This window comes from Neopsephotus bourkii, unplaced genomic scaffold, assembly GCF_033783945.1.
Source record: "Neopsephotus bourkii isolate Nb327-2 ecotype Australia unplaced genomic scaffold, CSIRO-AGI_Nbou_v1 NB_838, whole genome shotgun sequence".
Classification (NCBI taxonomy): domain Eukaryota; kingdom Metazoa; phylum Chordata; class Aves; order Psittaciformes; family Psittacidae; genus Neopsephotus; species Neopsephotus bourkii.
This window is the reverse complement of record NW_026901334.1, coordinates 2,534,560-2,559,263: the sequence shown is the minus strand read 5'-3', so window position 1 is coordinate 2,559,263 and position 24,704 is coordinate 2,534,560. Positions and strand designations below refer to the sequence as shown.

The following is a 24,704-nucleotide window of genomic DNA, read 5'->3' as shown; positions in this document are numbered from 1 at the left end:
AAACAAGTCCAAATTCCTCAAGAATTCCAAGACCTCACCTAGAAACTATGTGCAATCGAGTGAGTGTGAGTAGCTGAAATAAGAATGAAGGTATCACAAATCAAAGCCACAATCCCTTTGAAACAGAGGAAGGGAAAAGTAGGTCACAACGTATGGAATGGGCTGCTGTTGATTTGAGATTCAAACCTGTCACTTACTACAACTGCAAAGAACTTTCCACCCAGATAAGACAGCAAAGTGTCAGTGAACATTAGTCCCTATTTCTCTTGCACTTTCAGGGATAAATATAGTGTATTAAGGATGATCAACAGTGAATACCACAAGCAGCAAGATATGATCTGATATAAACGTGTAACTACCCCGTTCTAAACTAGAAAAAGTTTGGAATAAGTAGAACATAAAAATAAATAACTGAAATAAGCACAAAATATGACGTTTGTTTTAAGCAATGCAGGATTTATGTTTTTTTGTTGGACTGAGCCAAGCTCCATGAAATCACATTGAGCACAAGCACATGATGATCTCACATGGGTCAGATGCCACTGTTCCAAGTGAACAGTGTTCCAACAACTGCCCTTCCCTTTCTTTTCCTTTCTTTTTTTTTTTTTTTCCAAAGAATCTCAAGAAATGCTCCCTATGGAAATTCTTTACTGTGAGGGTGCTGAGGCACTGGAATGGGTTGCCCAGGGAGGTTGTGAATGCTCCATCCCCGGCAGTGTTCAAGGCCAAGTTGGATGAGGCCTTGGGTGATATGGTTTAGTGCAAGGTGTCCCTGCCCATGGCAGGGGGGTTGGAACTTGATGATCTTAAGGTCCTTTCCAACCCTAACTATTCTATGATTCTACAACATGACCATAACGGTTAACTCAATAGGCAGTTACACCACGGACACCTTGTGGGGGTTTGTGCTTCCAGCAGAAGATCCTGTTACAAGCGTGGCACAGATCAGCTGCCACCTCCTAACTTAGGAAGGAGGATGGAAAGAAATCCGTCTCTCTTGCCAGGCTTCTATCAACCCCCACCCCAAAAGCAGTACTTCACATCAATAAATGTCACTGACCTAGTCCAATAGAATTTATACATGTAGAATTGACTACAGTACCTGGAACACCAGCATCATGCCATGACAGCACATTGTAAGTCAACTGAAGTAACAAGTAAGAACATAAATGCACTGTTTGCTCGTAACAATTAAGAGCAAAAACATGCTGCTTTCCATTCACTCCCTTGGATGCAGTGTTAGAGGAAAGCATAGTAGCTGGTAACTTCTGTCATACATATCTAAAAATATTATTTAAATACCATAGAAAGGGCTATTTAAGGTAACAGGATCCTTTGTTAAGGGTACCCCATGACTGGATAGAAAGATAATTAACTGCACAGCACACACTCCCACACTGTAGTGATCTCCCAACCATCTTAACTAAAACCATAAAGCAAGTGAAGCAGGTAAGCATGTAACAGAGTATAAGCAGTGACTGAGAAACTCTACAGCATTTATTTCAGCAGGTTTAGAGCAGCCAAAATGAAAGGGTAGTCAGACACAATAAAGAACCCAGAAAGCATGTTACAACTTGAAAGGCATTATGAAAAAGCCAAGCTTATCTTTCACTCAGCTGTTGAGAAACAGCATTGCTATAGATGTTTTAACATGTCTCTGCTTGCCTGGGTACCAAACTCAGCTTTCTAGGGATTTATTCACTCATTTTGTAGGTAGGCTTAAGATCCCAGACTAATGCATTCTTCTCATCAGTGATAAACCCTGGAGGCATGAAGGGGAGCCATTGCCACTTCATTTACAGCTATATATATCTAAATATATATATAAATAATACAGTGTTCACCTGTATTATTTATCAGAACCATGATTCATTACCCATTGCCCCATCCCTTAGAACCAAAGTGACATAAGGAGAATCCTCTCACCAAATGACACTGCTGGAGGAATGTGGAAAATCAATTTACACTTTCTTTTCTGACTGTTTCCTGAAGTTACAGATACCACCAGGAACTCAGTGTGGTGCAGCCTATAAGCCTATGAGAACCTTTGAACCTCATTTTAACAATTCAGAGAGATGCGATGCAAGGAGTGTGCACCTTCCAGCTTCAGATCAGATCCTAAACAGCCCCAAACAAATCACCACAGCACCGTAAGGCACTGTAGGAGACTCCACAGGACCCCAAACAGTTGAAATATTCACACAAAGCACCTATGCTGCAAGCCACAGCATAGCTACACAGCAAAAAAGTGGGTATTAGACAGGAAACACCAAAGGGTCCAGCAGTAAGCAAGTATCATCAGCAAGGGTCTACAGATGGCCTTTAGTATCTCCAGTCTGATGAGTCCCTGTATATATAAATACTTCAGTCTGATCACAGTATTGGTTAATTTAATTGCATGGCAATTAAACAATCCTCCGGGGCCTATGCTATCTAAATGATCTCTGAGCAGACAACTTTTAAGACCAGAAAGAAGGGTCAAAACCCTGCAAACACAAGATGTACTCGAATTCATTTTACTATTACTATGCAAAAAGCTCTGGAAGTACTTTTACAGTAGATACAGGGTCATTTAGTTTAGACCTTAGGCAGAAGCTCTTCCCTGTGAGGGTGCTGAGGTGCTGGCACAGGGTGCCCAGAACAGCTGTGGCTGCCCCATCCCTGGCAGTGTTCAAGGCGAGGTTGGACACAGGGGCTTGGAGCAACCTGCTCCAGTATAAGGGGTCCCTGCCTGTGGCAGGGGTTGGAACTGGAGGAGCTTTATGGTCCCTTCCAATCCAAACCAGTCTGGGATTCCATGATTTTTCAATTTCTCAATTCCAGGCATATTTCTGTGCAGAGTCCCAGGCTTTGATCAAGGCAGACTCTGTTACAAGCATGCGGTTTCGCTGTTATGTGTAAGGAAATCGTCATGTCCTTCTAAGGAACTCAAGAAGCTGTTGTTTCCAAGACTCAGCTGACTGGAACTATAGTTCAGAGGGAAACATCCCAAAGAAGATGCTTGACAACCTATGAATACCATATCAAAACATAACACTGAAAACATTTCAATGATGCACCACTCACTTACAAAGCTATGAACTCTTCTCAGTTATGGAAAGGTAGGAAGGACAATGAAGAGATGTTTCATGGTCATCACTGACTTCTTAAATTCAGTACCAAATCTTGGTGTAATTAGGATAAATCTGTTCACCTTCTCCCTGCTGTATGATCATACTTCTCACTCTAAACAAACTTGCATTTCTCAAAGCTGAAGCTTGCTCACACTGTGATAACTGGAGGTGATAGGAGTTTATGAATCCTGAATTTGCCAAGAGGAATTGAGCCCACTGAAAGAAATCTTCAGCATACCCACACTGATGCCTACTTCCCTTTACACACCTTCACCACACACATCTCAGTGAAAGCTGACAGGTTTGAACATCCACCTCATAAAAGAAACTCATAAAAAAGGAACAGGTAATACAAAACCTAGCACTCAACTACGAGGCCTCCAGACTCCGTTTGATCAGCCCACAGCCAATGACTGGGGAGGTAACTGCTATGAACCAAACATGTTTTCATGCCCAGTTACATGTCAGGATTCAACAGGACTCAGAAGTATTTCAGGTTTCTTGAACGTATGCTTCTTATTTAAAAGCACTCAACCACCTTTATGAGCTCCCAACACTACCACTAACCATGTTATTTTCTGCATCTTTCAGTCAAACATCCTTATACTTCCTGCCACCTGGATTTAAGCAGACTCCCCTTTAGGTAATGAAGCATTTCATTTTTCAGCATGAATGATCAGGCTTTTTAATAACCTAAGGAACACAAATGCTGCTTTGTAACTTGTCTCATGACTCGGCCTTTCTGATGTATGTCCTTCAGTGCTTCCCTCGCTGCTCTTCACATTGCACCAGAAATGGGACATGCTACCAAAGAACACTTTTAAGTGAGGAACCTAAAGGTACTCTTTGTACACCAGACATATTCACTAACCTACATCACAGAGGAAGAGGTTTTTTCAGTCACTTTTGTGGACACTGACAACATTAGAGGGAATCACACAAACCCCTATTTTACGTGCTTTGCACTGGGACAAAGACCAGCATCAAAAAGCATCAAACAACTCTCTGAAGATGACCACAGTACAGAAATGTCATTAGTATCTTTGTTCTACTTTGATTTTTCTGCCTGTTCTTCCACCAGCCTCACAAAAGGTGCAGTGAATGGGCACTCCATTTCTTAGGAGGAGGTACCAGAAAGCTCTTCCTCTCCCCCAGACCTGCCTTACCCATGTGAGAAAGCAATCTGTCTGGAGCCCTTCAAACCCTCAGAAGATGCAGCTACAAACCAATCCAGACTGGGAACAAAGCATTAGCCCCACTTGTGACACAGCCAATTAAGTAATGTTTAACACAGGAGAAAGCAAGAAGCTAATGAAAGGCAACACTAATGCAAAGCTGCAGCTGCAATCTGCTTGTAATCATACAAGAAAATGCCCACGTCTTGGCTCATGCTCATGGCTCCAGGCCCTTCATTTGCTGTGACACAGCAGGTAAAGCAGGGACACTGTCCCTGCTACCTTGGAGGCCAGTACTATTCTGCTTTTCTACCCATTGGTGTGAGGTCCTTATCCAGCCCTCCTTTGTGTATTGTTTCTATATCCGACTTTGCCTTTTGCAGAGATTCACACGCTCAAAGAATTAACAATAGCAACTCTAGAGCCACTTGAAAGTGGGTGGAATAATGAGCTCCCTTCAAAGATATTAACACACATATGACAAGCAGTAACTGATCAAGCAGCAGTGGCTGAAAGAACTGCCTCTCATCAATGAGCCGCACGCTGCTTATCAGTTGGGCTGGATTTTCACTTTTGGGCACCAACAAGCTTTTTAGCATTCCTCAAAATTTCCTTATTATGCTCCATACCATATCCTTTTCCATTAGATACCAATACTGCAACAGTGGCTCGAGGCCAAACCCTCCATAGACCATGGCATTAGATGGTCTTTAGCCTCATTTCATGACAGGCTGTACCCAAAAGACTTTTGTGACCTTAAAAGATTCCTCAAAACTCCTTAGGTCATCATTTCATCTGAAAACAGCTCAGAGAAGTAGCTGGAATGTGTGTCATGGAGCACAGCAGCACTTTCTTTAGGGGAAAAGTGTTTTCAGCAATACGAGTGCACTTTTCCTTAGGTAACAGTTGCTAAGAAGTGAGGACACGCTGCCAATTTGGTAAGACCAGTCTCTGGGCAGTGAAAGACATATTTCACAGCATGGACATGCAACATGCCTCTTATTTAGCATGATACTAGTAACTGAAAGTAATCCTTATTTTTTCCAAACAAGAAACACCAATTGCTCCTTTCGTTATTCTGTCTTGCCTCTGCACAAAGCAACTTCTTAAACGCAAAGCAGGCATGAGATACTTACCACCAAACACTTCACAACAAGAAGATGTGGACTTTTTAATGCCCTTTTTCCTGAGAGTATTGATTACCAAAATCACGAAGGGCTAATCCTGTGGCACACACCAGCACATTCTCTGACAGAAGAGGGAGGCAGTTTTCTCAAGTTATGAGAAGAGCACAGCCATTTCACACAGGATGCTATTTAACCCCTTCTTGCTCCTTAAGTGTTCTCCAGTAACTCAAAGACACTTGAAACACAGAGGATCTGAACAGGACAAAGCACCACTCATTTAACATCTCTGTTTCTGTATTTTATCACATCAGTTTTCTCACCACAGCATCTGACAGTAGATCCTTGTTGGGAACAACAAACTTCTTAACTGCAAATGAAAGAGCCAAGCAACACCAAAGGATTATCCCTTCTTTACTTCACATTCAGGAGAACATCTCTAAATAGAAATCATTTCTCAGTTTGGAATATCTTGGAAAAAAGTCCATTATACACCTAACAGCCTATGGTACAAGCCATTCCCCTCCTGAGCTCCCTGTGTAACAGATCCATAAAAAGTAGCTCCAAAGTGGGGAAAAGTTATCCCACAGAGTACAAACCCACCTCATAAGAAGTAAAAGCCTTACCAGTTTCATTAGCAAAAGGATTCATGTTCCAAATGAGACAGAACGAGATATTAAAAGTGAAGGTCAGGGGAGAACCTAATAGGCTTAAGTCTTCCTTGCAGGTTTGGCTTTCCCTTAAACTTTGAATTGACACTGGAAAGCACCACAGGGATTAAAGCATCTGTACAGAGTGTTGGAAAGTAAACATGACACGTCAAACCAGGAAAAGATCTAATGCTGGTGTGCTACCTCATTCCTTCCACACTAGTATTGACTTCGCAGGAGGATGAGGCAGCTCCAATTTTCCCTAGAAGACTGGAAAATGGACAGAGTACATCTGCACAGAAAAGTGATCATGTTAACCAACTCTTGTCCTTACCTCCCACACTACAGAAGGTCATAATTTCAGTTTCAGCTTTTTAAACTCAAAATAAATGGGTCAGCTTTGGATACAGTGCAGAAACTAAAAGCCAAGTGGTCTCCAACAGGTAATTAAACACTCTGGAAGAAGAATGGGAACTAGAGTGCCAGGCAGCCTCCTATAGCCCCTCATTTCTCAGTGAGCTGAGGAGGACACTCAGAGCTCCATTTACTTCACAACCAGCCTTGGGGTGTGCATGTAAGAGTCCCAACAATTCAGGGTGAACATATACCCAGCAAGGGAGAACGCAACAGGTCTGTCAAAAAGCTGTATTGAGAAACCCAATGGTTGACAACCATCTGGCACATCCTGCACTGCACAGACATCCTTGATGTGTCGGTGAAATAGCAGCTACACTGGTTTGTGATGCTACCTGAGCAGGAATTGGGAAAAGAATAAATCTTACTATCTTCTATCTACCAGGAAAGACTGCCCAGAAAGAGGAGGGGAAAAAGTGATGGCAGAACATCCACATGATTGAATTCTAAACAAGAACCAATATATACAACAAATTACATTCTGGACGACTAAATCAGAAGTCAAAGCAATGAGCATGCCTTCATTTCTTTCCATGTCATTTTAACATCCTTTCCAGAGACACCTCTTTCATACAGTACCTCTCTTGAGCTGAGACCAACAGCCAGCATCCTCACCACCAAAGCATGCTGCTGATTGCTTTAAACAAATTTGCTCTTCTGAATAGGCCAGAATGTCTGTCTGAAGCTTAAACACTCATCCTGAGACCCACAAATGTTGAACAACTATAGTATTAGAACAACATGTAATAAATACAATGAACAACGGACGCACTGCAGGAAAAGAAGGAAGAAGTTTTGCAGCTACTTCCTCTAGAACACCAGTAATCAGTAAATGTCCATGACCCCTGACTGGCAAGCACTGAATCAACACCCAGGATCTTAACAGCAGAAGGTTTGGAGCCCTCTTCAGCTAGCTGAGCTAGAAAAAGGCACCGTCCTGCATTGTCTGCAACCACTCTATGTGATTTAGCAAACTCTTCGAAAGACTCTTAAACATTTCATCACTGCAACATCTACTGATGAGCCAAACACATCCTGAAGTTCAGGTTTTAATTTCTGCTGTACACACAAGGATATAGAAAGGATCTATCCCAACAGTTATGTGCTTTAAAATCTCACAGCTTCCATTTCAAACTAAAGAGCTACCATCGTTTAAAATACTGTCATGCTACAGTCCAACTGTTGTAATTTACATCAGCCTCTTACAGCAAGAGGTAACACATTTGCTTTGCCCTCACTGATTCCTAGGGAGCTTGCCTACCAGTATAACGACTTCCTTTAAATACACAGAGCTCTACTAAATAGCCTGAGGAGTATTTTTTCCTATCTCCAAAGGAGATCAAAGCCAGCACATTGTAACTATTTCTTGTCGGAAACTGAGAACAAACTTGGCATGGCTTATGCTGCACAGGAACTGGCTCATCCTGACTGGGTAACAGCACTTGTGCTCTTTCTGAAGTCCTGGAAAAGGAGCTACGTGGAACAAAATTACATTAGGAATGAGAACAGTACATTCAACCCTCCTCCAAGAGAAGCAGCACCATGAAGGCCTGGACCAGCCTGTACCTTCATCAGGGGGATGCTCAGAGGGCTGACAGCTGACAAAACATTTTCAGTCCTATGCACAAAAGGATAAAGTGTATTTACTAAAAGCAGCAGGACAGACAAACTGGGCCTAAGCATGCCATGGGGAAGGGCTCTGTAGAAACACCGTCACCTGGTCCGGCTTTGAGTATAACACATTAAGTGTTCGCATGAACATGCCATTTCCACTTCCCCATGTAGTCTCCCACATTTATCTTCCTCTGCCACCAAATCAACACCCATAAACTTAATGTAAGTTGAAGATAATGCAATAAAAATGTGAGCTTCCTTAATACAGGACAATGTGTTATTTATTAAAGAGGCCTAAAAGCCATCTGAACCTCCATGGGGTTTTGGAAGCTGTGCTTTGTGCTTCAGCCCAGCAGCATCAATGATGGAGATTACAGTTTTCTAAATTAAGTGTTTAATTTAGTTACACGTTTACAACTATTTCAGATACTTTTAACAGCTGCCACCATTTGGATATTGTACTTACATGAAGAGACACCATCGTCTACAAATGTTTTTAGGGTTTGAGCTTGTCACCAACTCCACAGCAACTCCAGCAAAGCGTGACTGTTAAACCATTCATAAGCAATCTTCTAAGGCCACAAAGCTGAATGTAAATGATGCCGTTATGATTAATGACTGTTACTTCCCAATTAACAAGTGACACTTCAGTGTGGAAAGTCTGACATAACATGTTCTTGATCCCTAATTATTCCACCTATACTAATTTCCTCCTCACATGCCTCTAATACATGAGGCAATAAATAACAGGCCAACACATCCAGTTGCTTTCTGCCTACATGAGCTTTCCAATAAGAACACATTTTAGACACAAGGTATACAAGATGAATAATCAGAACACTGAATTATGACTGAATTCAGCCTTCCTGAATGAAGAACACAGCTGACTACAGTACCTTACTGTAGTGATACAGGAATTCCTTTGAGTTATAGAGATATATCTCAGAGATCCTAACACTACTATAACACACTAAATAGGAAAGCGAGCACCAAGCACGACCCTCCCTCACCCTCCTTTTCAACTCCCTCCTTCCCTAACGCTTTCTTTCCTACCACAGACTCTCTCTTTGGGCCCACACCCCAGTGTCCTCTTCCTCCTTTTGATTCCTGCTTCCACTTTCCCCACACCATCATTCCCTTTCCGGGATGGCCGAGACAGCGGCTGCTGCTGGGCCTGGCACAGCCTCCTCCGCGGGGAGTACGGCTCCCACCGCGTCTAAGCCCCCGAACGGGCAGAAGCCCACAGCAGGCGCGCAGGGATGAGGCGGGCCAGCCCGGGCGAGCGGCCCAGGCCGGAGCCAAGGGGACCCGCCGAGCGAAGCCGGCAGCCCCTCGGCGGCGGGAGCCGGAGCCGCTCACCTCGTCCTCCTTGTGATTGCGGATCCCTCGCACCAGGTCCTGCAGGTTCTTGTCAAACATGCGGTCGATGCTGCCCTTCACCATCTTCAGCGCCATGGCGGCGGCGGGGCCGGGCCGCGGGGCCTGCGCTTGCAGCTGAGGGGCCGGGCCCAGCCGGGAATGGAAGCGGGAGCCGCCGCGGCTCCTACTCCAGCGAGAGCCGGGTGAGACCAGAGGCCCGGGCCGCTCACATGCCGGGAGGGACGCGGGGGGCACGGACGGTGCTCACCCCCGGCGCCGCGCTCCGCTCGACCGCACAGCGCCTGACAAAATGGCGGCCGGTCAGCTGAGGGCTCGGCCACGCCTCCGGCCGCCGGGCCACGCCCCCGCCATATCCAGCCCCCTGTCACGCCCGTTGCGTCTAGGCCCCACCCACCCACCTCCGCCAATGACAGCACACCGCTGCCCTAACCCCGCCTTCCCGCCTGGCCCCGCCCTCTCCGGTGCGCTCGCGGGTCCCACGTGGCGGGGGTGGGAGCGGCGCGTCAGTCCCGTTGGCCCCGGGGGTGCCGGAGGCTGCGCGGGCGGTACCGGCTGGCACCGGCTGGCTCGGCCGTGTTCCCTTGTGCAGCCACCCTGCGGGGAGCGAGCACCGAGCGCCGGGGCTGTGCAGTCACTGACACCGGGTCGAGAGAGAGGATTCTCAGCTGCGCTCCCGGGAGACACCTGCGGTCCTAATCCAGCTCCGGGGCAGCAGCACAAGCGGGAGCTGGAGCTGCTGGAGCGAGGCCAGAGGAGGCCATGGAGGTGCTGTGAGGGCTGGAGCAGCTCTGCTCTGGAGCCAGGCTGAGAGAGCTGGGCTGGGGCAGCCTGGAGAAGAGAAGGCTCCTGAAGGGGAGACCTTAGAGCAGCTCCAGTGCCTAAAGGGGCTGCAGGAAAGCTGGAGAGGGGCTTGGGACAAGGGCCTGTAGGGACAGGGCAAGGGGAATGGCTTGAACCTGCCCGAGGGGAGACTGAGCTGAGCTCTTAGGCAGAAGCTCTTCCCTGTGAGGGTGCTGAGGCGCTGGCACAGGGTGCCCAGAGAAGCTGTGGCTGCCCCATCCCTGGCAGTGCTCAAGGCCAGGTTGGACAAATTGGAGCACAAGAGGTTCCACTTAAACCTGAGAAGAAACTTCTTCTCAGTGAGGGTGATGGAACACTGGAACAGGCTGCCCAGGGAGGTTGTGGAATCTCCTTCTTTGGAGACATTCAAAACCCGCCTGGACACGTTCCTGTGTAACCTTATCTAGGTGTTCCTGCTCCGGCAGGGGGATTGGACTAGATGATCTTTTGAGGTCCCTTCCAATCTCTAACATACTGTGATACTGTGATACTGTGTGATACTGGACACAGGGGCTTGGAGCAAGCTGCTCCAGTGGAAGCGTTCCCTGCCCGTGGCAGGGGTTGGAGCTGAATGAGCTTTAAGGTCCCTTCCAGCCCAAACCAGTCTGGGATTCTATGACGTTATCTGTACCATGAGGACTCCTATGAACATAACTGTAACCTTTTGACTTTTTCCCTTAAGAAGGGAAACCCAATGTGCCGAGGCTGATGTGTGCGGCTATTCCTGAATACAACAAAAACAAACCCATGGGCTCCGTTCTTCTGCCAGGGTCCAACAAAAACAAGCTGCAAGTCAGAGTCTGAAGAAGAGAACAAAGGGGGAAAACCACTTGCAAGCAAACAGAAATCCTTTCCCTTCCACCCGCTGTGCAGCAGCTCAAAGAGCCCAAAGAGATCTTGGCAATGTCACGTCTCCTTTTTGTTTGCGAGTTCCTTTCTGTTTGTTCCTCTGCTTTCCCAGATGCTGGAATCCAGCTCTGCAGATGAAGGTGGGGTGGGAAAGCAGCTCCGTGACATTTTCTTGTCTCCCTTCTGTTCCAAGGAACCACCCATCTGCAGTGGGACATCACCCCCTGCGCAGGCACCGCTCAGGGACCATGAGAGCGTTGGGCACATGGGGAGAGGATGAACTGCAGCCACAGAAACCTTGTGAAAAGCCCAGGTTTAACCTGGACCATTTCAGCAGGTCCATTAGAGCCCAGGCCCACACACAGTGATGCCATCCCCCTGTCACACCATCACCCTGTCACACCATCACAGGACATCACACCATGTGTGGCAGCCCAGGCTGGGAGATGCAGCACCACAATGAACTTCACCGCCACCACCAGTAATAAGCCCCATGCTGGGGAAGGAGCAACTGGGTAGAGGGGTGCAGCAGCACCCAGCACATGGGGAGAGTCTCCTATAGATGAATTTGGACCCAGACTTGATCCCTCCCCACCGAGTGTCCAAGGATTTCTCCTTCTGGCTTGGGTCAGCCTTAGAAATCGGGGCCAGTAATAACCCTTTCACTCTTCAGTGTTTGAAACTCCCTTATGACCACCGTTAATAAAGAGCATGGCGCTAACCCTCATCGTTGCCATAGGTAATATCTAAAGCCCTTCGAATCCCCCAGCCCTGCCTCTTCTGGCTGTTGCACTCACATCCATCTGTTTGAACAACTGACGCCACCTCCTGTTCGTGCTGATGGCAGTTTGCAGGCAGTTTTCCCGAGGAGGAACTTTCCCACTCCCCGCTGCATCCCTAAGGGATGCTGTGCCTTGGGATTGCTCATGGTGCGCTGCTGAGCCTCGCTGTTTGCCGGTGGGAGAGCACAAGCCTGGTCATCGTATCCCTGATGGAGCTGAGCTCCACCTGCAGGGTTTGATCCCTGTTTTCCACAGGCAGCACCTCTGTTCTTGCAGAGCTCTCCTGTCCCAGTACTCGGAGCGTGCCCTGGGTTCCGCTGCCCACACTCCATCCCTATGAGGTTCAATGAGCTTGGGCTCTCGTTACATTAATGGCTGTTTTGGGGTAAACTGAACTGGGGGAAAGAAACGTGGAACTGGTGATTTTCAGCCCCCAAAAGGGCAAAAAGAGGATTTTCTGCTGAACTCAGGCTGGGCTCAGCAGCTGCTGCATCATGGGGTGACCTCAGGACCGTGATGCTGGACCGGTCCCAGGACCATGTAGCTCCACAGCCCCAAACCCAACCGAGAGGGGCAGGCACAGGCAGGGTTCACTGGGAGCCCAGCCAAGGCCAGGGGCTGCCCTATGGGACATCCCTTGCTGCTGGTCCAGGCACAAGCAGGGTGATGGGTGCCCCTGTTGGGGTGCTCGTGGTAGTGTGCTGTGCTAGCGTGACCATGCTGGGGTACCCCTATAGGGGTTGGGGTGCCCGTGATGAGATGCTCTGAACAGGATGCCTGTGACAGCGTGTCTGTGTTCAGGGGATTTTGCTGGGGTGCCCCATGTTGGGGTGTCCATACTGAGGTGCCCCATGTTGGGGTGTCCATATTGAGGTGCCCCATGTTAGGGTGTCCATATTGAGGTGCCCCATGTTGGGGTGTCCATACTGAGGTGCCCCATGTTGGGGTGTCCATATCGAGGTGCCCCATGTTGGAGTGTTCCATATCGAGGTGCCCCATGTTGGGGTGTCCATATCGAGGTGCCCCATGTTGGAGTGTTCCATATCGACGTGCCCCATGTTGGGGTGTCCATATCGAGGTGCCCCATGTTGGAGTGTTCCATATTGAGGTGCCCCATGTTGGGGTGTCCATATTGAGGTGCCCCATGTTGGGGTGTCCTCGGTAGGGTGCCCATGATGGAGTGACTGTGCCAGGTGCCTCTACATGAGGGTGTCCTGTCCCCAGGTGACCGTTCTGGGATGCCCTGCGGGGGTGCTCGTGCTGCTCCGTCGCTTCCTTCCCACTGCCCATCCCTGCCCGTCCCTGCCCATCTCTGCCCATCCCTGCCCGTCCCTGCCCGTCCCTGCCCGTCCCTGCCCGTCCCTGCCCGTCCCTGCCCGCGAGATGGCGCCGGTGGCCCGGGAGAGCCGGGGGGGATGCGGCGGGACCTGCCGGGGGTGGGGGGGGACACGCACCCGTGTGCGGTGCCGCGTGTCAGGGACAGGGAGTGACCCGCGTTAGGGTGATGGGTGCCCCATGTTTGGGTGGGGATGATGGGTGCCCATGTTTGGGGATGGGTGCCCGTGTTAGGGGTTTGGTGCCCATGCCTGGGGATGGGTGCCCATGTTTGGTAATGGGTGCCTATGTTTGGGTGGGGATGATGGGTGCCCATGTTTGGGGATGGGTGCCCGTGTTAGGGGTTTGGTGCCCATGCCTGGGGATGGGTGCCCATGTTTGGTGGTGGGTGCCTATGTTTGGGGATGGGTGCCCATGTTTGGGTGGGGATGATGGGTGCCCATGTTTGGTAATGGGTGCCTATGTTTGGGGACGGGTGCTCCATGTTTGGGTGGAGATGATGGGTGCCCCATGTTTGGGTGGGGATGATGGGTGCCCATGTTTGGTGACGGGTGCCCCATGTTTGGGTGGGGATGATGGGTGCCCATGTTTGGTGATGGGTGCCTATGTTTGGGGATGGGTGCCCCATGTTTGGGTGGGGATGATGGGTGCCCCATGTTTGGTAATGGGTGCCCACGTTTGATTACGGGTGCCCATGTTTGGTAATGGGTGCCCCATGCCTGGGGATGGGTGCTGTGCGTTGGTGCCGCTGAGCTGTGATGCAGGGGCAGGCGGTGTCACCGGGGGCCAAGCACGGAGCAGGCACGGGGCCAGCCGGGGCTGCGGGGACAAGGGGACCATTCAGGCGCTGCGGCTGCTTTCTCCTGCTCCTGCCCCGCGGAGCACGTGCAGCTGGCGGGGTCCCCTTGTCCCCAGCCCTCCAGTGCCTTTGTCCCCTCCTGAAGTTAACAGCATCACCCCTGTGCCGAGGCAGCCACAGCACCCACGGGCACAGCAGCGGCTGCCCCATGGGCCAGCAGTGGGGACACCAGGGGCAAGCGCTGGAGCCATCGCATGGGGGGAACAGCTCTGCAGGGCACTGCGCACCGGCCGCGCTGGAGGTGGGATCAGTGTGGGCTTGGTCCAGTGTTAACTGCGGGGGGGGTTTGGGGCTGGCTCAGTGGGGCTGAGCAGGCAGCAGGGTCACAGTCCCACTGACTCATCCCATCTGGTTCCCTGGGGAACGTGGCTGTCCGGTGACAGAGCTCCCATCCCCGGGTGAGGGTGGCTCCAGCAGCCATGTCTGGAAGGGGGAGAAAGCCCCCAAACCGGGCTCAAACGGTTTCCAGGACCAGACTGGGGTCATTCACAACCACAAAGGGCTTCATCCTGCACCTTTTGCCATCATCCCTGGTGTTGATGTCAATGCTGCTGCTGCATCCCGAGAGGAAACTGTTGCAGCATCTTGTTGTTGTGGCAACTGCAGCCGGAGCCTCCCTGGGGAGATTTGGCCCAGGGAGGTGCTGGGACAGATGGAGCGGACAGATGCTGCTCCATCATGTGGAAGGGAGCTCCTGGGTGCGATGCAGGAGTGACCCTGGGAAATGAAAACAGGGCTCAGAAAACTGCACGTGAGCCATGGGGCAAGGAGGGGAAGGGGAGCTCTGCAGGGCCAGGCTCGTGTTTGTGGTGTCCTTGTTTCATCGGGAGGCTGAGGGACTGAGACCCGCGATTCCAGCTGGGCTTAAAACTGCTCCAGTGCAACGGGAGCCATTTACAGAGCCTGGGTTTTATTGGTCCTACCACGAAACAGTGAACAGAGCTTGGCCACGCTCCAGGCTCCAGGGGGAGGGAAGGAAAAACCACGTCCCACCAAGGGCACCAGCAGCCCCGTCCCAAGAGAGCCCAAAGGAGAAACAAAGGGCAAGATGTGGGCACCACAATGAGAGGAGACTTCCGCAGGGCTGGGGCATCCCAGCAGGGAGCTGACCCCATCCCCTGGGGCTATGGACCACCAACATCCTCCCCTGCTGCTCCAGGGGCTCCAGCTGGAGTGTTTAATGTGAAGGGAACAGACTTGCATTAACCCATTGTGTGATCTGATGTGTTCTTGTCAACTCCATCAGGTTAGTACTCGGGATGGGAGGGCGCTGGAAAGGTTTCTGGAGCAGCCGATGTGCACCTTGGCACTGGCCCCCATCCCACCAAGCACTCGCACCGTTGATCACTCACGAGCGTATTGATGCAGCACTGCAGGGATCTGATCCCACAGCTCCAAATGGAATCACAACAACGTGGGAATGAGCTCAGGAGGTGCCTCTGCACCTGACTTGTGCAGGGCAAGCTCAGAGCATCGCTTGTGTAAGATGCCCTGGGTGCATCACTGCCTTCCCTGTGCCCCCATACCCACAGAAGCCAGGATCCCTGTTCCACTTGCTGCCTGCCCTGGGGTCCCTGGGCTCTGTGGGAGCAGCAGGGAGAGCTCCAAATTCCCCCAGTTGAATGCCCCCAAAAATGAGAACTTCAGAGCTGGGGACAGCGGCCCCCACCTCTCAGGGGGCTGTTCCCATCTCCTGGGGACCACTTGAGCTCACTGCACCAGCAGGAGACGAGGCCTTGCCCTGCTCACTTCCCTCTCTTCTCCCAGCTGGAAAACTCAGAGGAATGGGTGAATAAAGGCTCTCGTGGCGAGGGCAGGACTTCCAAACCAACCTGCCCAACAAAGGACATCAGTGCTGGCAGCAGTGCGCACGCTGCAGCCGCATGGCCAGGCACGGCCTGGATCCATCCGGGAAACTCTCACGGCTTCAATTGCTCTTTATTAGCAGCCCAGGAGCCTGCTTGGGCCACACAAGGACTTGGACGACAAACTGATTAAAGAGCAACCTAACGAACTCAAAGAGAATTCTTTAAACGGAGCCTGCTGTGCCTCGGAGAACTCCTGCCATGTCTATTTATTTAAATGGAATGGAATTTTGGTGGTAAGCTAATTAAAGATGAATTGATTATTTAAGAGGCCGTCAGGGCAGTTTAAGCACTGCTGGCTTGATGATTTTAGTGTTTTCTTTAGAAAAGCATTCCTAGTTACGGAGCTTTCTGCATGTATGGACGTTTAAGGAGGGGAAAGGATGCAAAGAGGAGAGCGGCTGAGTTCGGACCTGGATTTGGAGGTGTTTCTGCATGGGGGAGCCCCATGTGTGGGGACAGGAGCAGGGACACATCGCAGGGCTCCTGTGAACGGCTCCGTGCCTCAGCTGGAGGCAGTGACCTGTCAGGCAACAGAGATGCTCAATAGCACCAAAGTCACCTGGAAACCTCCTGCTCTGGCACACAGTGGCTCCAGGATGCAGCTCGCACCCCAAGCATCGGTGTCTGTGCATCACCAAGGTGGAGGGAGCAGGATCCCGAAGCACTGTGCACATGCCTGGTTCTGGAGCCGCAGCCCAGCGCAGGGGAGCGGATGCGATCGCACCGAGGTATGGGCTGAAGCCTGGCTCTGGAGCAGGCGGCCCCCAAGCTCCCTGGTGTTTGCAGCCGGTGATGCCATGGGGACAGGAGCTCCCTGTGTGGGTTCCACAGAGGGTTTGCTGCCCGCAGCCCCCGGGATGTGATCAGACATCGGGGCCCTTCCATTGCCCCTTCCACAGGGAGGCCTGGGGGAGACTGAGCTGAGCTCTTAGGCAGAAGCTCTTCCCTGTGAGGGTGCTGAGGCGCTGGCACAGGGTGCCCAGAGAAGCTGTGGCTGCCCCATCCCTGGCAGTGCTCAAGGCCAGGTTGGACACAGGGGCTTGGAGCAAGCTGCTCCAGTGGAAGGGGTCCCTGCTCGTGGCAGGGGTTGGAGCTGGAGGAGCTTTAAGGTCCCTTCCAACCCAACCCATTCCATGATTCTGTGATGTGATGACCACAACTCCTCGGGTCTCGCTCCCACCTCTGTCATGGCCCTGCCTTTGGGACAGGTATTTCTCAGGGGGGATCACACATGGGCACCCCACAGGAGTCCCTGGTGCTCTGTGGGCACGTGCCGAGCCATCGCTGCGTGTTGGAGTGCACTCACTGTCCCTTTGCCAGGGTGCAGCATGGGGCAAGGTGACCCCTGTGTCCCCAGTGGATGGGACTCCCACATTGCCCACTGCAGTTTGCAAGCCATAGCTCCTTTTGGGAAGCCCCCTTAGGGCTGGGTCCCCAGCATGCATGGGGCCATGGGGCCAGTGCTTCAGGGCTCCTTGAGCAGCAGGAGGGTGGCAGTGCCTGCACCCCAGGTGTCCCTGAACCCCAAATCCCTAGTTAAGGGGAATTAGCACTAAAAAAGCTCCAAGGGAACAAGCTCTGGCCTGATTTTAACACTGGGCTCCCAGCTGGGCACCTAAAGACATGTAAAACAGAATTGCTTGCCCCATGGCCAGTGCTTGGCACCTATAGAGATGCAAACACTGTCATTCAGGACAGTGCAGAGATGCAGGATGGTGTCACAGCTCCTGGTCAGAGCATCCACCCCACCACCATGAGGTGCTGCACGTAGGGCTCCTACCAGGTTACACCATGCGTTAGGGTGTAGCTGCCACCCAACGACTCCCTGCCCACAGTGGCTCCTCTTGCACAAGGGCAGGACGTGCACTGGTGCTTGCAGCTGATGGATGGTGCATGGGGGCACACACAGGGATGCTCCTCAGTGCAAGGCCATGGATCCACAATGCCCCATCCCAGGAAAGCTCCTCCTTGGAGTCGTGCAGAGCTGGGCATGCTCGTGTGTAATGGGAACCCATGGGAATGCCATGTCACCCATGTGCAACACAAGTGCCTTCCCTATGACCTGGTGGCACAGTGCAGAGCCCACGCTGTCACCTGCATGCACACCTCGCACCAGCAGTCGTGGCACGGGGGCTCCTTCCATTGTGCTGGTGAACTGCGCGCACGCTGCGCTGGCACACACAGGCTCTGGCCTTGCGCAGGCACACGAGCGCTGTGCACCAGCCTGGAGCCATCACATGGGGCCTTGCACACACACACGGGGCCCGTGCGCTGTCACATGGGGCCTTGCATGTGTACACGGGGCCATGTGCTGTCACGGGGCCGTGCATGCGCACACACACGGCCATGCGCTGTCACATGGGGCCTTGCACGCACACACGGGGGCCGTGCGCTGTCACATGGGGCCTTACACACACACACGGGGGTGCATGCGTACACACGGCCATGCGCTGTCACATGGGGCCTTGCATGCGCACACGGGCCGTGCGCTGTCACATGGGCCTACACACACACGGGGCGTGCATGCGCACACACGGCCATGCGCTGTCACATGGGGCCTTGCACGCGCACACGGGGGCCGTGCGCTGTCACATGGGACCTTACACACACACACACGGGGTCGTGCATGCGCATACACACGGCCATGCGCTGTCACATGGGGCCTTGCACGCGCACACGGGGGCCGTGCGCTGTCACATGGGACCTTACACACACACACACGGGGTCGTGCATGCGCATACACACGGCCATGCGCTGTCACATGGGGCCTTGCATGCGCACACGGGGCCCGTGCGCTGTCACATGCACACATGGGGCCTTACACACAAACACACGGGGCCGTGCATGCACACACACGGGGAACATGCGCTGTCACATGGGGCCTTGCACACACACGCACACACGGGGAACATGCGCTGTCACATGGGGCCTTGCACACGCACACGGGGCCGTGCACACACACATGCGGGTCCCGTGCACTGTCACATGGGGCCTTACACACACACGGGGGCCATGAGCTGTCACATGGGGCCTTGCACACACGCACACACACACAGGGCCATGCGCTGTCACACGGGGCCTTGCACGCTCACACGGGTCCCATGCACGTTCACACGGGGCCTTGCACGCTCACACACACACACGCGGGTCCTATGTGCTGTCACACGGGGCCTTGCACACACACATGGGGCCATGCGCTGTCACATGGGACCTCGCATGCTCACATGGGGCCTTGCACACACACACACACACACACACGAGGGTCCCGTGCACTGTCACATGGGGCCTTGCACGCACACGCACACACGGGGCCATGTGCTGTCACACGAGGCCTTGCATGCTCACACGGGTCCCGTGCACTGTCACACGGGGCCGTGCACACACACACGCACACACGGGGCCATGCGCTGTCACACGGGGCCTTGCACGGACACACGCACACACACACACACACACGCACACACGGGGCCATGCGCTGTCACACGGGGCCGTGCACACGCACACACACGGGGCCGTGCGCGGCCGCACGCGCGCCGTTCACCACCGTGTTCGCGTCACGCGCGGTCCCGCATTCCCCCCCTCCTCCCGCCGTACCCCGCACACGGCGCGCGCGGGGAGGGCAGCTGAGGACAGGGGGAGGGAGCGCGAGGCCGCGCCCCCCGCACCCCCCCCGTCCCCTCCCCGCGTCTGTCGCGTCCGTCGGGCCCGGCCCGGCCCCGGCGCCTTCATTGTGCTTCGCCTCACGCCGGCCCAAGATGGCGGCGGCGCCGGGGAGCCCCGCGAGCCGCCAACGACAATAGAGGGAGGCGAGGGCAGCGCGCGCCCCCGCCCGCACCGGCACCGGCCCTGCCTCCCCCCCTCCCCTCCCCACCGCCGCTCCCCGCACACGCCCCCGGCCGGGCCCGGCCGCCACACCCCACCCCGGCCGGCCCCTCTAGCATGGTGCGGGGCCGTCGCCGCCTCCTTCTTCTCCTCCGGCTGCCGACATGGGCGAGAGGCTGGAGCTCCGGCTGAAGTCGCCCGTGGGAGCCGAGCCCGCCGTCTATCCCTGGCCGTTGCCCGTCTACGTGAGTATGGCCCCGCCAGCGGCACCTGCCCCGCGCCCCTGTCAGCGCCGCCCGCTCCCCGGGCCCGGACACCCGCGGGGGGCCCGGTCCCGGCCCGTTCTCCTTGCCCGGCGGCTCCCCGAGCGCTCCCTGTCACTGGCCGAGCCATGCGTTAATCCTTCCTGCGAGCGGGAGGGAGGGAGGGAAGGAGGAAAGGAGGGAGGGAGCCGCGTTATTTATCCGGTAGCGCTTCCCAGGCGGGAGCAGCCGCGGGCCGGAGGGTGAGGGGCTGCGGGGCTGCCGGCCCGCGGAGCTGCCGCTCGCCTGCAAGTCAAATCCCCAATTTCTTTTTATAATTGGTTGACTAAACTTAAGGGCGGGGAGGAGGAGGACTGCTTAATGAAAAGTTTTCGTGGTTCCCTGAGCTCGGCTCCTGTAACCGGGTAATAACCAAGAGCTGCCGGAAAGCGCAGGGCTCTGTGGCTGGCGAACAGCGTTACCGGTGCCTCGGGGTGCTCGGGGGATCCCCAGACCCAGTCCCCGCGTGGCAGCGGGCAGAGGAGGAGCGTTAATTGTGGGTAGGGGAGCAGGCTCTGCCTTTGGTGCGTGTTAGAGGGGTCGGTGCTGCTGCTTAACGCCTCCCTCCAGCGAGTGCCCTTGCAGCTCCTCTTGTATTCACGCTGAGCAGAATTCCAGTCAGCCGTAATCCTGACGCTTCCAAATAGAATGTCACTTGTCCCTCTTTAGCTACGGAGCCGGGGGAGGTTTTTCCTAACTTGCTTGACTTTTCCCTGCCTCTCCCGAGCCCTGGGTGGGAGATGTGACCTTGATCTCGATGTCCGTGTGCAGATTAGTGACCATCGCACGGAGGGGAAAGGCTTGCGAGGCTGGGGTTTGTGGAGGGTTCGTGCCAATCCTTGACCAGTTTTTCACCCCGGCTGCGTGTAGCCCCTCTGAGAACAGTTTGTAAAGGGGGAAAACCGCTCCTGTGTCTGTATTGCACTTGGCCTGCGTGCTGCTGATTGTTGTGTTCCAGGCTTTGCTCTCTCGTACGTGTGCTGCTTCACGGGGAGAATGTGCTGGGACGCACAGGCTGGGGCAGCCGATACTGCTGATCTTGGAACACGCTTGGCAGCCGGAACGCGCTTGTATGCGGCTGATTACGAATCTATGGCTTGTGGCAGGGGAGATGGCTGCGTGTTTGTGTCTGCTGCCTGCCTCTTGGTGCTGTTGCTGTATCCGTGGTTGCCAAAACATCCTCCATGGACGCTGGTGTGCTATTTTCATCGGCTGCTCCCGATGGAGCCTCCGACGGCACTGGTTAACGCAGCCTTTCCTGTTTGGGCAGCTCTGTCATTCGTGTGTGTGAGAGTTCCCGGGCGCGCGCTCCGCTTAAATTGACAGAAACTGAAAGTACAACGACGGCCGGCTCAGTTGTACTTCATGGGGCCAAATGTTACCGTGGTGTCTCCGAGCACGCTGTGTGGGGTGTAGGTGAGAGATCACACAGGTTGGGATTGATCTGCAAGGAATGGGTTTATTTATATGCGTAAGACTTCCTACAGGCTTAAAAAAAAATAACCTGAACCAAGCCAACCTCTGCCCGTCCTTCAGATGTACATTTTAATGCTGTTTGGAGCATGGGGAATGAGGATTGAGTTAATTCTGGGGAAACTTGAGCAGCCGGTTCTGAAGATGGCAGACTGCATAGGTTGCCTTTCCTGAGGAATGCAGCGGGCAGGGGTGCTGATCCACACGGGCTGTGTGTGTGAAGAAGTGCCCCCCCCAACCCGAACATCCTGCCGTGAAACCGACCTCCCCGTGCTGTGAATTTTCCCACGGGAGGGGATGGTTCATCTGGAGCGGATCAGTTTTGGGGAAAAGATCATGCTGCACACTGTAGAAGCGTGCGCTTGCGTGCACAGGCATGCATACACACACACACACATACACACGTGTGCTGCTTGCAGCCTTTGGAGCAGCACATGAACTCTGGAGTGTTAGGAACAGATCCTCCTCTTGGTGCACGGCAGCATTTGGCCTCCTGACATTGTGCTCCGTTAACTGAAGAGTTTCTTTCCCTCCTTGGCTCAGCCCTGAGCTGGCAGCAGGCTCTATGTACCGTTGTGGTTTTAGAGCTCAGCTCTGTTTGACGTAAGCAGAACATTTCTTAGTTTCACCACCCCGTCTGCTTCTGGCTTCCTAAGAAGCAAGGTAGGATATCAGGTGGGGGAGAGGGAAATCCACTTCAAGTAGTCCTAGTTAGCATTCATTTATTTATTCTTGCTGCTTCCTGTTGTTTGCTATGAGATCTGTTTTCCAGAGAGAGCTGGAGAGCCAGGGGAGGGGAAGCTCACAGTCCTGGCTAATTATTTTTGGTGTGGGTGCCAGGAATGGCTGGGAGTTATCTTTCCCAACATCAGAGGCTGAGTGGGGTTGTAGGCTGCTGACTGATGAGCACCTCCGTGTGATGTAACCCTGCATTGAGCAACTTGGCTATTTTTATGCTCTTACTACATCTTAAATTAGCAGCGTTTGTATTGCTGCATAAAAGGCTGTGGGTCTAATGTCTTGTATTAATGGGTGCCTGGATTAATAACATTATTTATTGCAGGACACTGCTTATTTCAGGTATAATAGGAAAAGTGGGGTCTCTTCAGACTGCTGAGTTCGCATAATAGCTGTGCTGACAAACTGCTGCTTGTTGGGATGCTAAAAGAGCCTGGGAGGCTGATGTGAAACATGTATTTCCCTATGAGTCTAATTAGGGCCGTGGGAGGAGAGAGCATTGGTGTTGCAGATCCAGCCTCCCACTGGCTTACATACAAAACTGAAAGTATGACTCTTTCCCCCGCCTTCTCCCTGTCTCAAAGGAAAGGCCACGGTTTCCTAATGAATACATGGTGAGCAGTTCTGTCCGTAGCACACTGTGATGAGTAAGTTGAATAGTGCATGGTGAGTAATCTCTCCTCATGACTCACAAAATATTTTCTGATGTTGACCTCTGTTTTTATGAGTGCCCTGCTTAATCAGAGCCGAAGTGAGTTTATTCCTTTGTGTGCCGTTTAACTCCTTGGCTCCCACATACCTGCCCCGTCTTCTGCTTGTGTTGGCTTGTCAGAGACCACTGGTACTGCATTAAAAAACTGAATATTGATACTGGGTGAGCTACAGGCCTGGATAAAGGAAGTATATTATGTCCTCACATGGGTGAGCAAGCAGAGTTAATGGGTCTAGGTGGTCTTAAATAGGCTAATGCCAATAGGGGATGGCATTTGTCAAGTATTCATAGGCACAACTTGGTGCTTACTCCTTAGATTTGATGGAATTAGTTTTGAGACTGCAGCTGTTTAGGTTTATTTCCAGAGAATTGTCCTTAAATTGGTTCATCTCTTGTCTTTGACTTTTTACTATAGTTAAACCCGAGCATTTATTAGGTTTAAACATGGAGATTTTTCACACCATAAATTCTGCCTCATCTGTGAGGAGTCTGAGGGTGTACTTTGAACTCCTGACAACAGTTCCTGCTGAAGGAGTCCCAGCCTCCTGTGTGTGGGGAAGCCACACACCTCTAGTGGAAGGTGTCAGGGATGGAAGTGGATGAGCTTGAAGGTCCCTTCCAACCCAAACCGGGCTGGGATTCTATGAAAAAGGTGTGTGTGGGGTGGTGGTTGTTTGGTGCTTTTGGTTGGGGTTTTTTGGTTCTTATGTATTTCAGTCTGGATGAGTCCCAGTCTGGTGTGCCACTGTTCTGCTGCTAGACCCCTGGCACCAGTGGGGGCCTGCATGCACACAGACCTGAGCAAGAGGAGGCTTCAGACCTGCTGAGGTTGATGATTGTCACCCCCATTGGTGTTTGCTAAACTGCGCCCTGTTGTGATGGAGGAGTTTGTGAATGTGGAAAAGCCTGTTTTCTGGTAGCACGTGCACCGGTCAGAGGACACCGTGACCACCTCTCCTATGGGCTAGCACTGAAGGGGTGTGCAGAGTGATCAAAGGAAGGGTCAGCCCTGACTGACAGGGGACAAAGGGGAGGCACAGGCAGGTGATGAGAGGAGGGTGGCACTGGTGCTGGCTTTGGGTGGTGTATGCTGTTGTGGCACTGTGGCCTTCACCCCATGGGTGGCTGGGCATGACTCGCTGCCTGTCATGTTAAATAGTGTGCAAGTCCTTTCAAGTTTCAGAATTAAACATCTGCCTGTCTTGCCTTGCTCTCTTTGCCTGGTAGGCATTCCCGTTGTTTGCCTGCTGAATAGCATTCCCCCCAAAGATAACTGCAGACCTCCCTGTGCTGGGGGTTTGTTTGTGTGTTTTCCCCCTTCCTGTTTGACTTGTAAGGACCCCGTGTCTGCACTGTGATAGTGCCTGGGAGCTCCTCTCGTGCCCAGGCTGGTGATGGCCAAGCCCCACTGCATCCCAGTAGGGTTATGTGCCAGTTTTGTTTCCATCTTCCAGCCTGGACATCTCAGCATCTTCACTGACCCAGGAGGGGATGGTCCTGGCGGTGCTTTGTGCAGGTACCTCTGCTGTGAGCTGCCGAAGCTTAAGCCTCCAAATTAGCAACTGTGACAATAAGTCTGGCTTGAATAATTCATTGATATGTCTGTGTTCCTCCTCTTTGCTGCTGACTTTCCACTCGGCTGTAATGGCAAAAA

General features: G+C 52.6%; 2 protein-coding genes across 6 annotated transcripts in view; one reads left to right on the top strand and one right to left on the bottom strand.

Annotated features, from left to right (window-relative positions):
* The window catches only part of AP3D1 (adaptor related protein complex 3 subunit delta 1), a 38,788-nt gene extending 29,185 nt beyond the window's left edge, over positions 1-9,603 (bottom strand). Inside the window, exon 1 of the mRNA XM_061356040.1 lies at positions 9,450-9,603. Coding sequence (XP_061212024.1) covers positions 9,450-9,545 — 96 coding nt within the window. The 5' untranslated portion in view covers positions 9,546-9,603. The remainder of the gene's footprint in view (positions 1-9,449) is intronic.
* A 10,104-nt stretch (positions 9,604-19,707) lies between these two features.
* DOT1L (DOT1 like histone lysine methyltransferase) overlaps positions 19,708-24,704 on the top strand; it is a 68,403-nt gene continuing 63,406 nt past the window's right edge. For 2 of the 5 annotated variants that reach the window (XM_061356000.1, XM_061356001.1), the window contains exon 1: positions 19,710-20,070. In XM_061356000.1, coding sequence (XP_061211984.1) covers positions 19,990-20,070 — 81 coding nt within the window. In that variant the 5' untranslated portion in view covers positions 19,710-19,989. Of the gene's footprint in view, positions 20,071-22,054; positions 23,005-24,704 lie in introns of those variants that run through there. The other 3 variants (XM_061355999.1, XM_061355996.1, XM_061355998.1) reach the window with 3 other exon arrangements.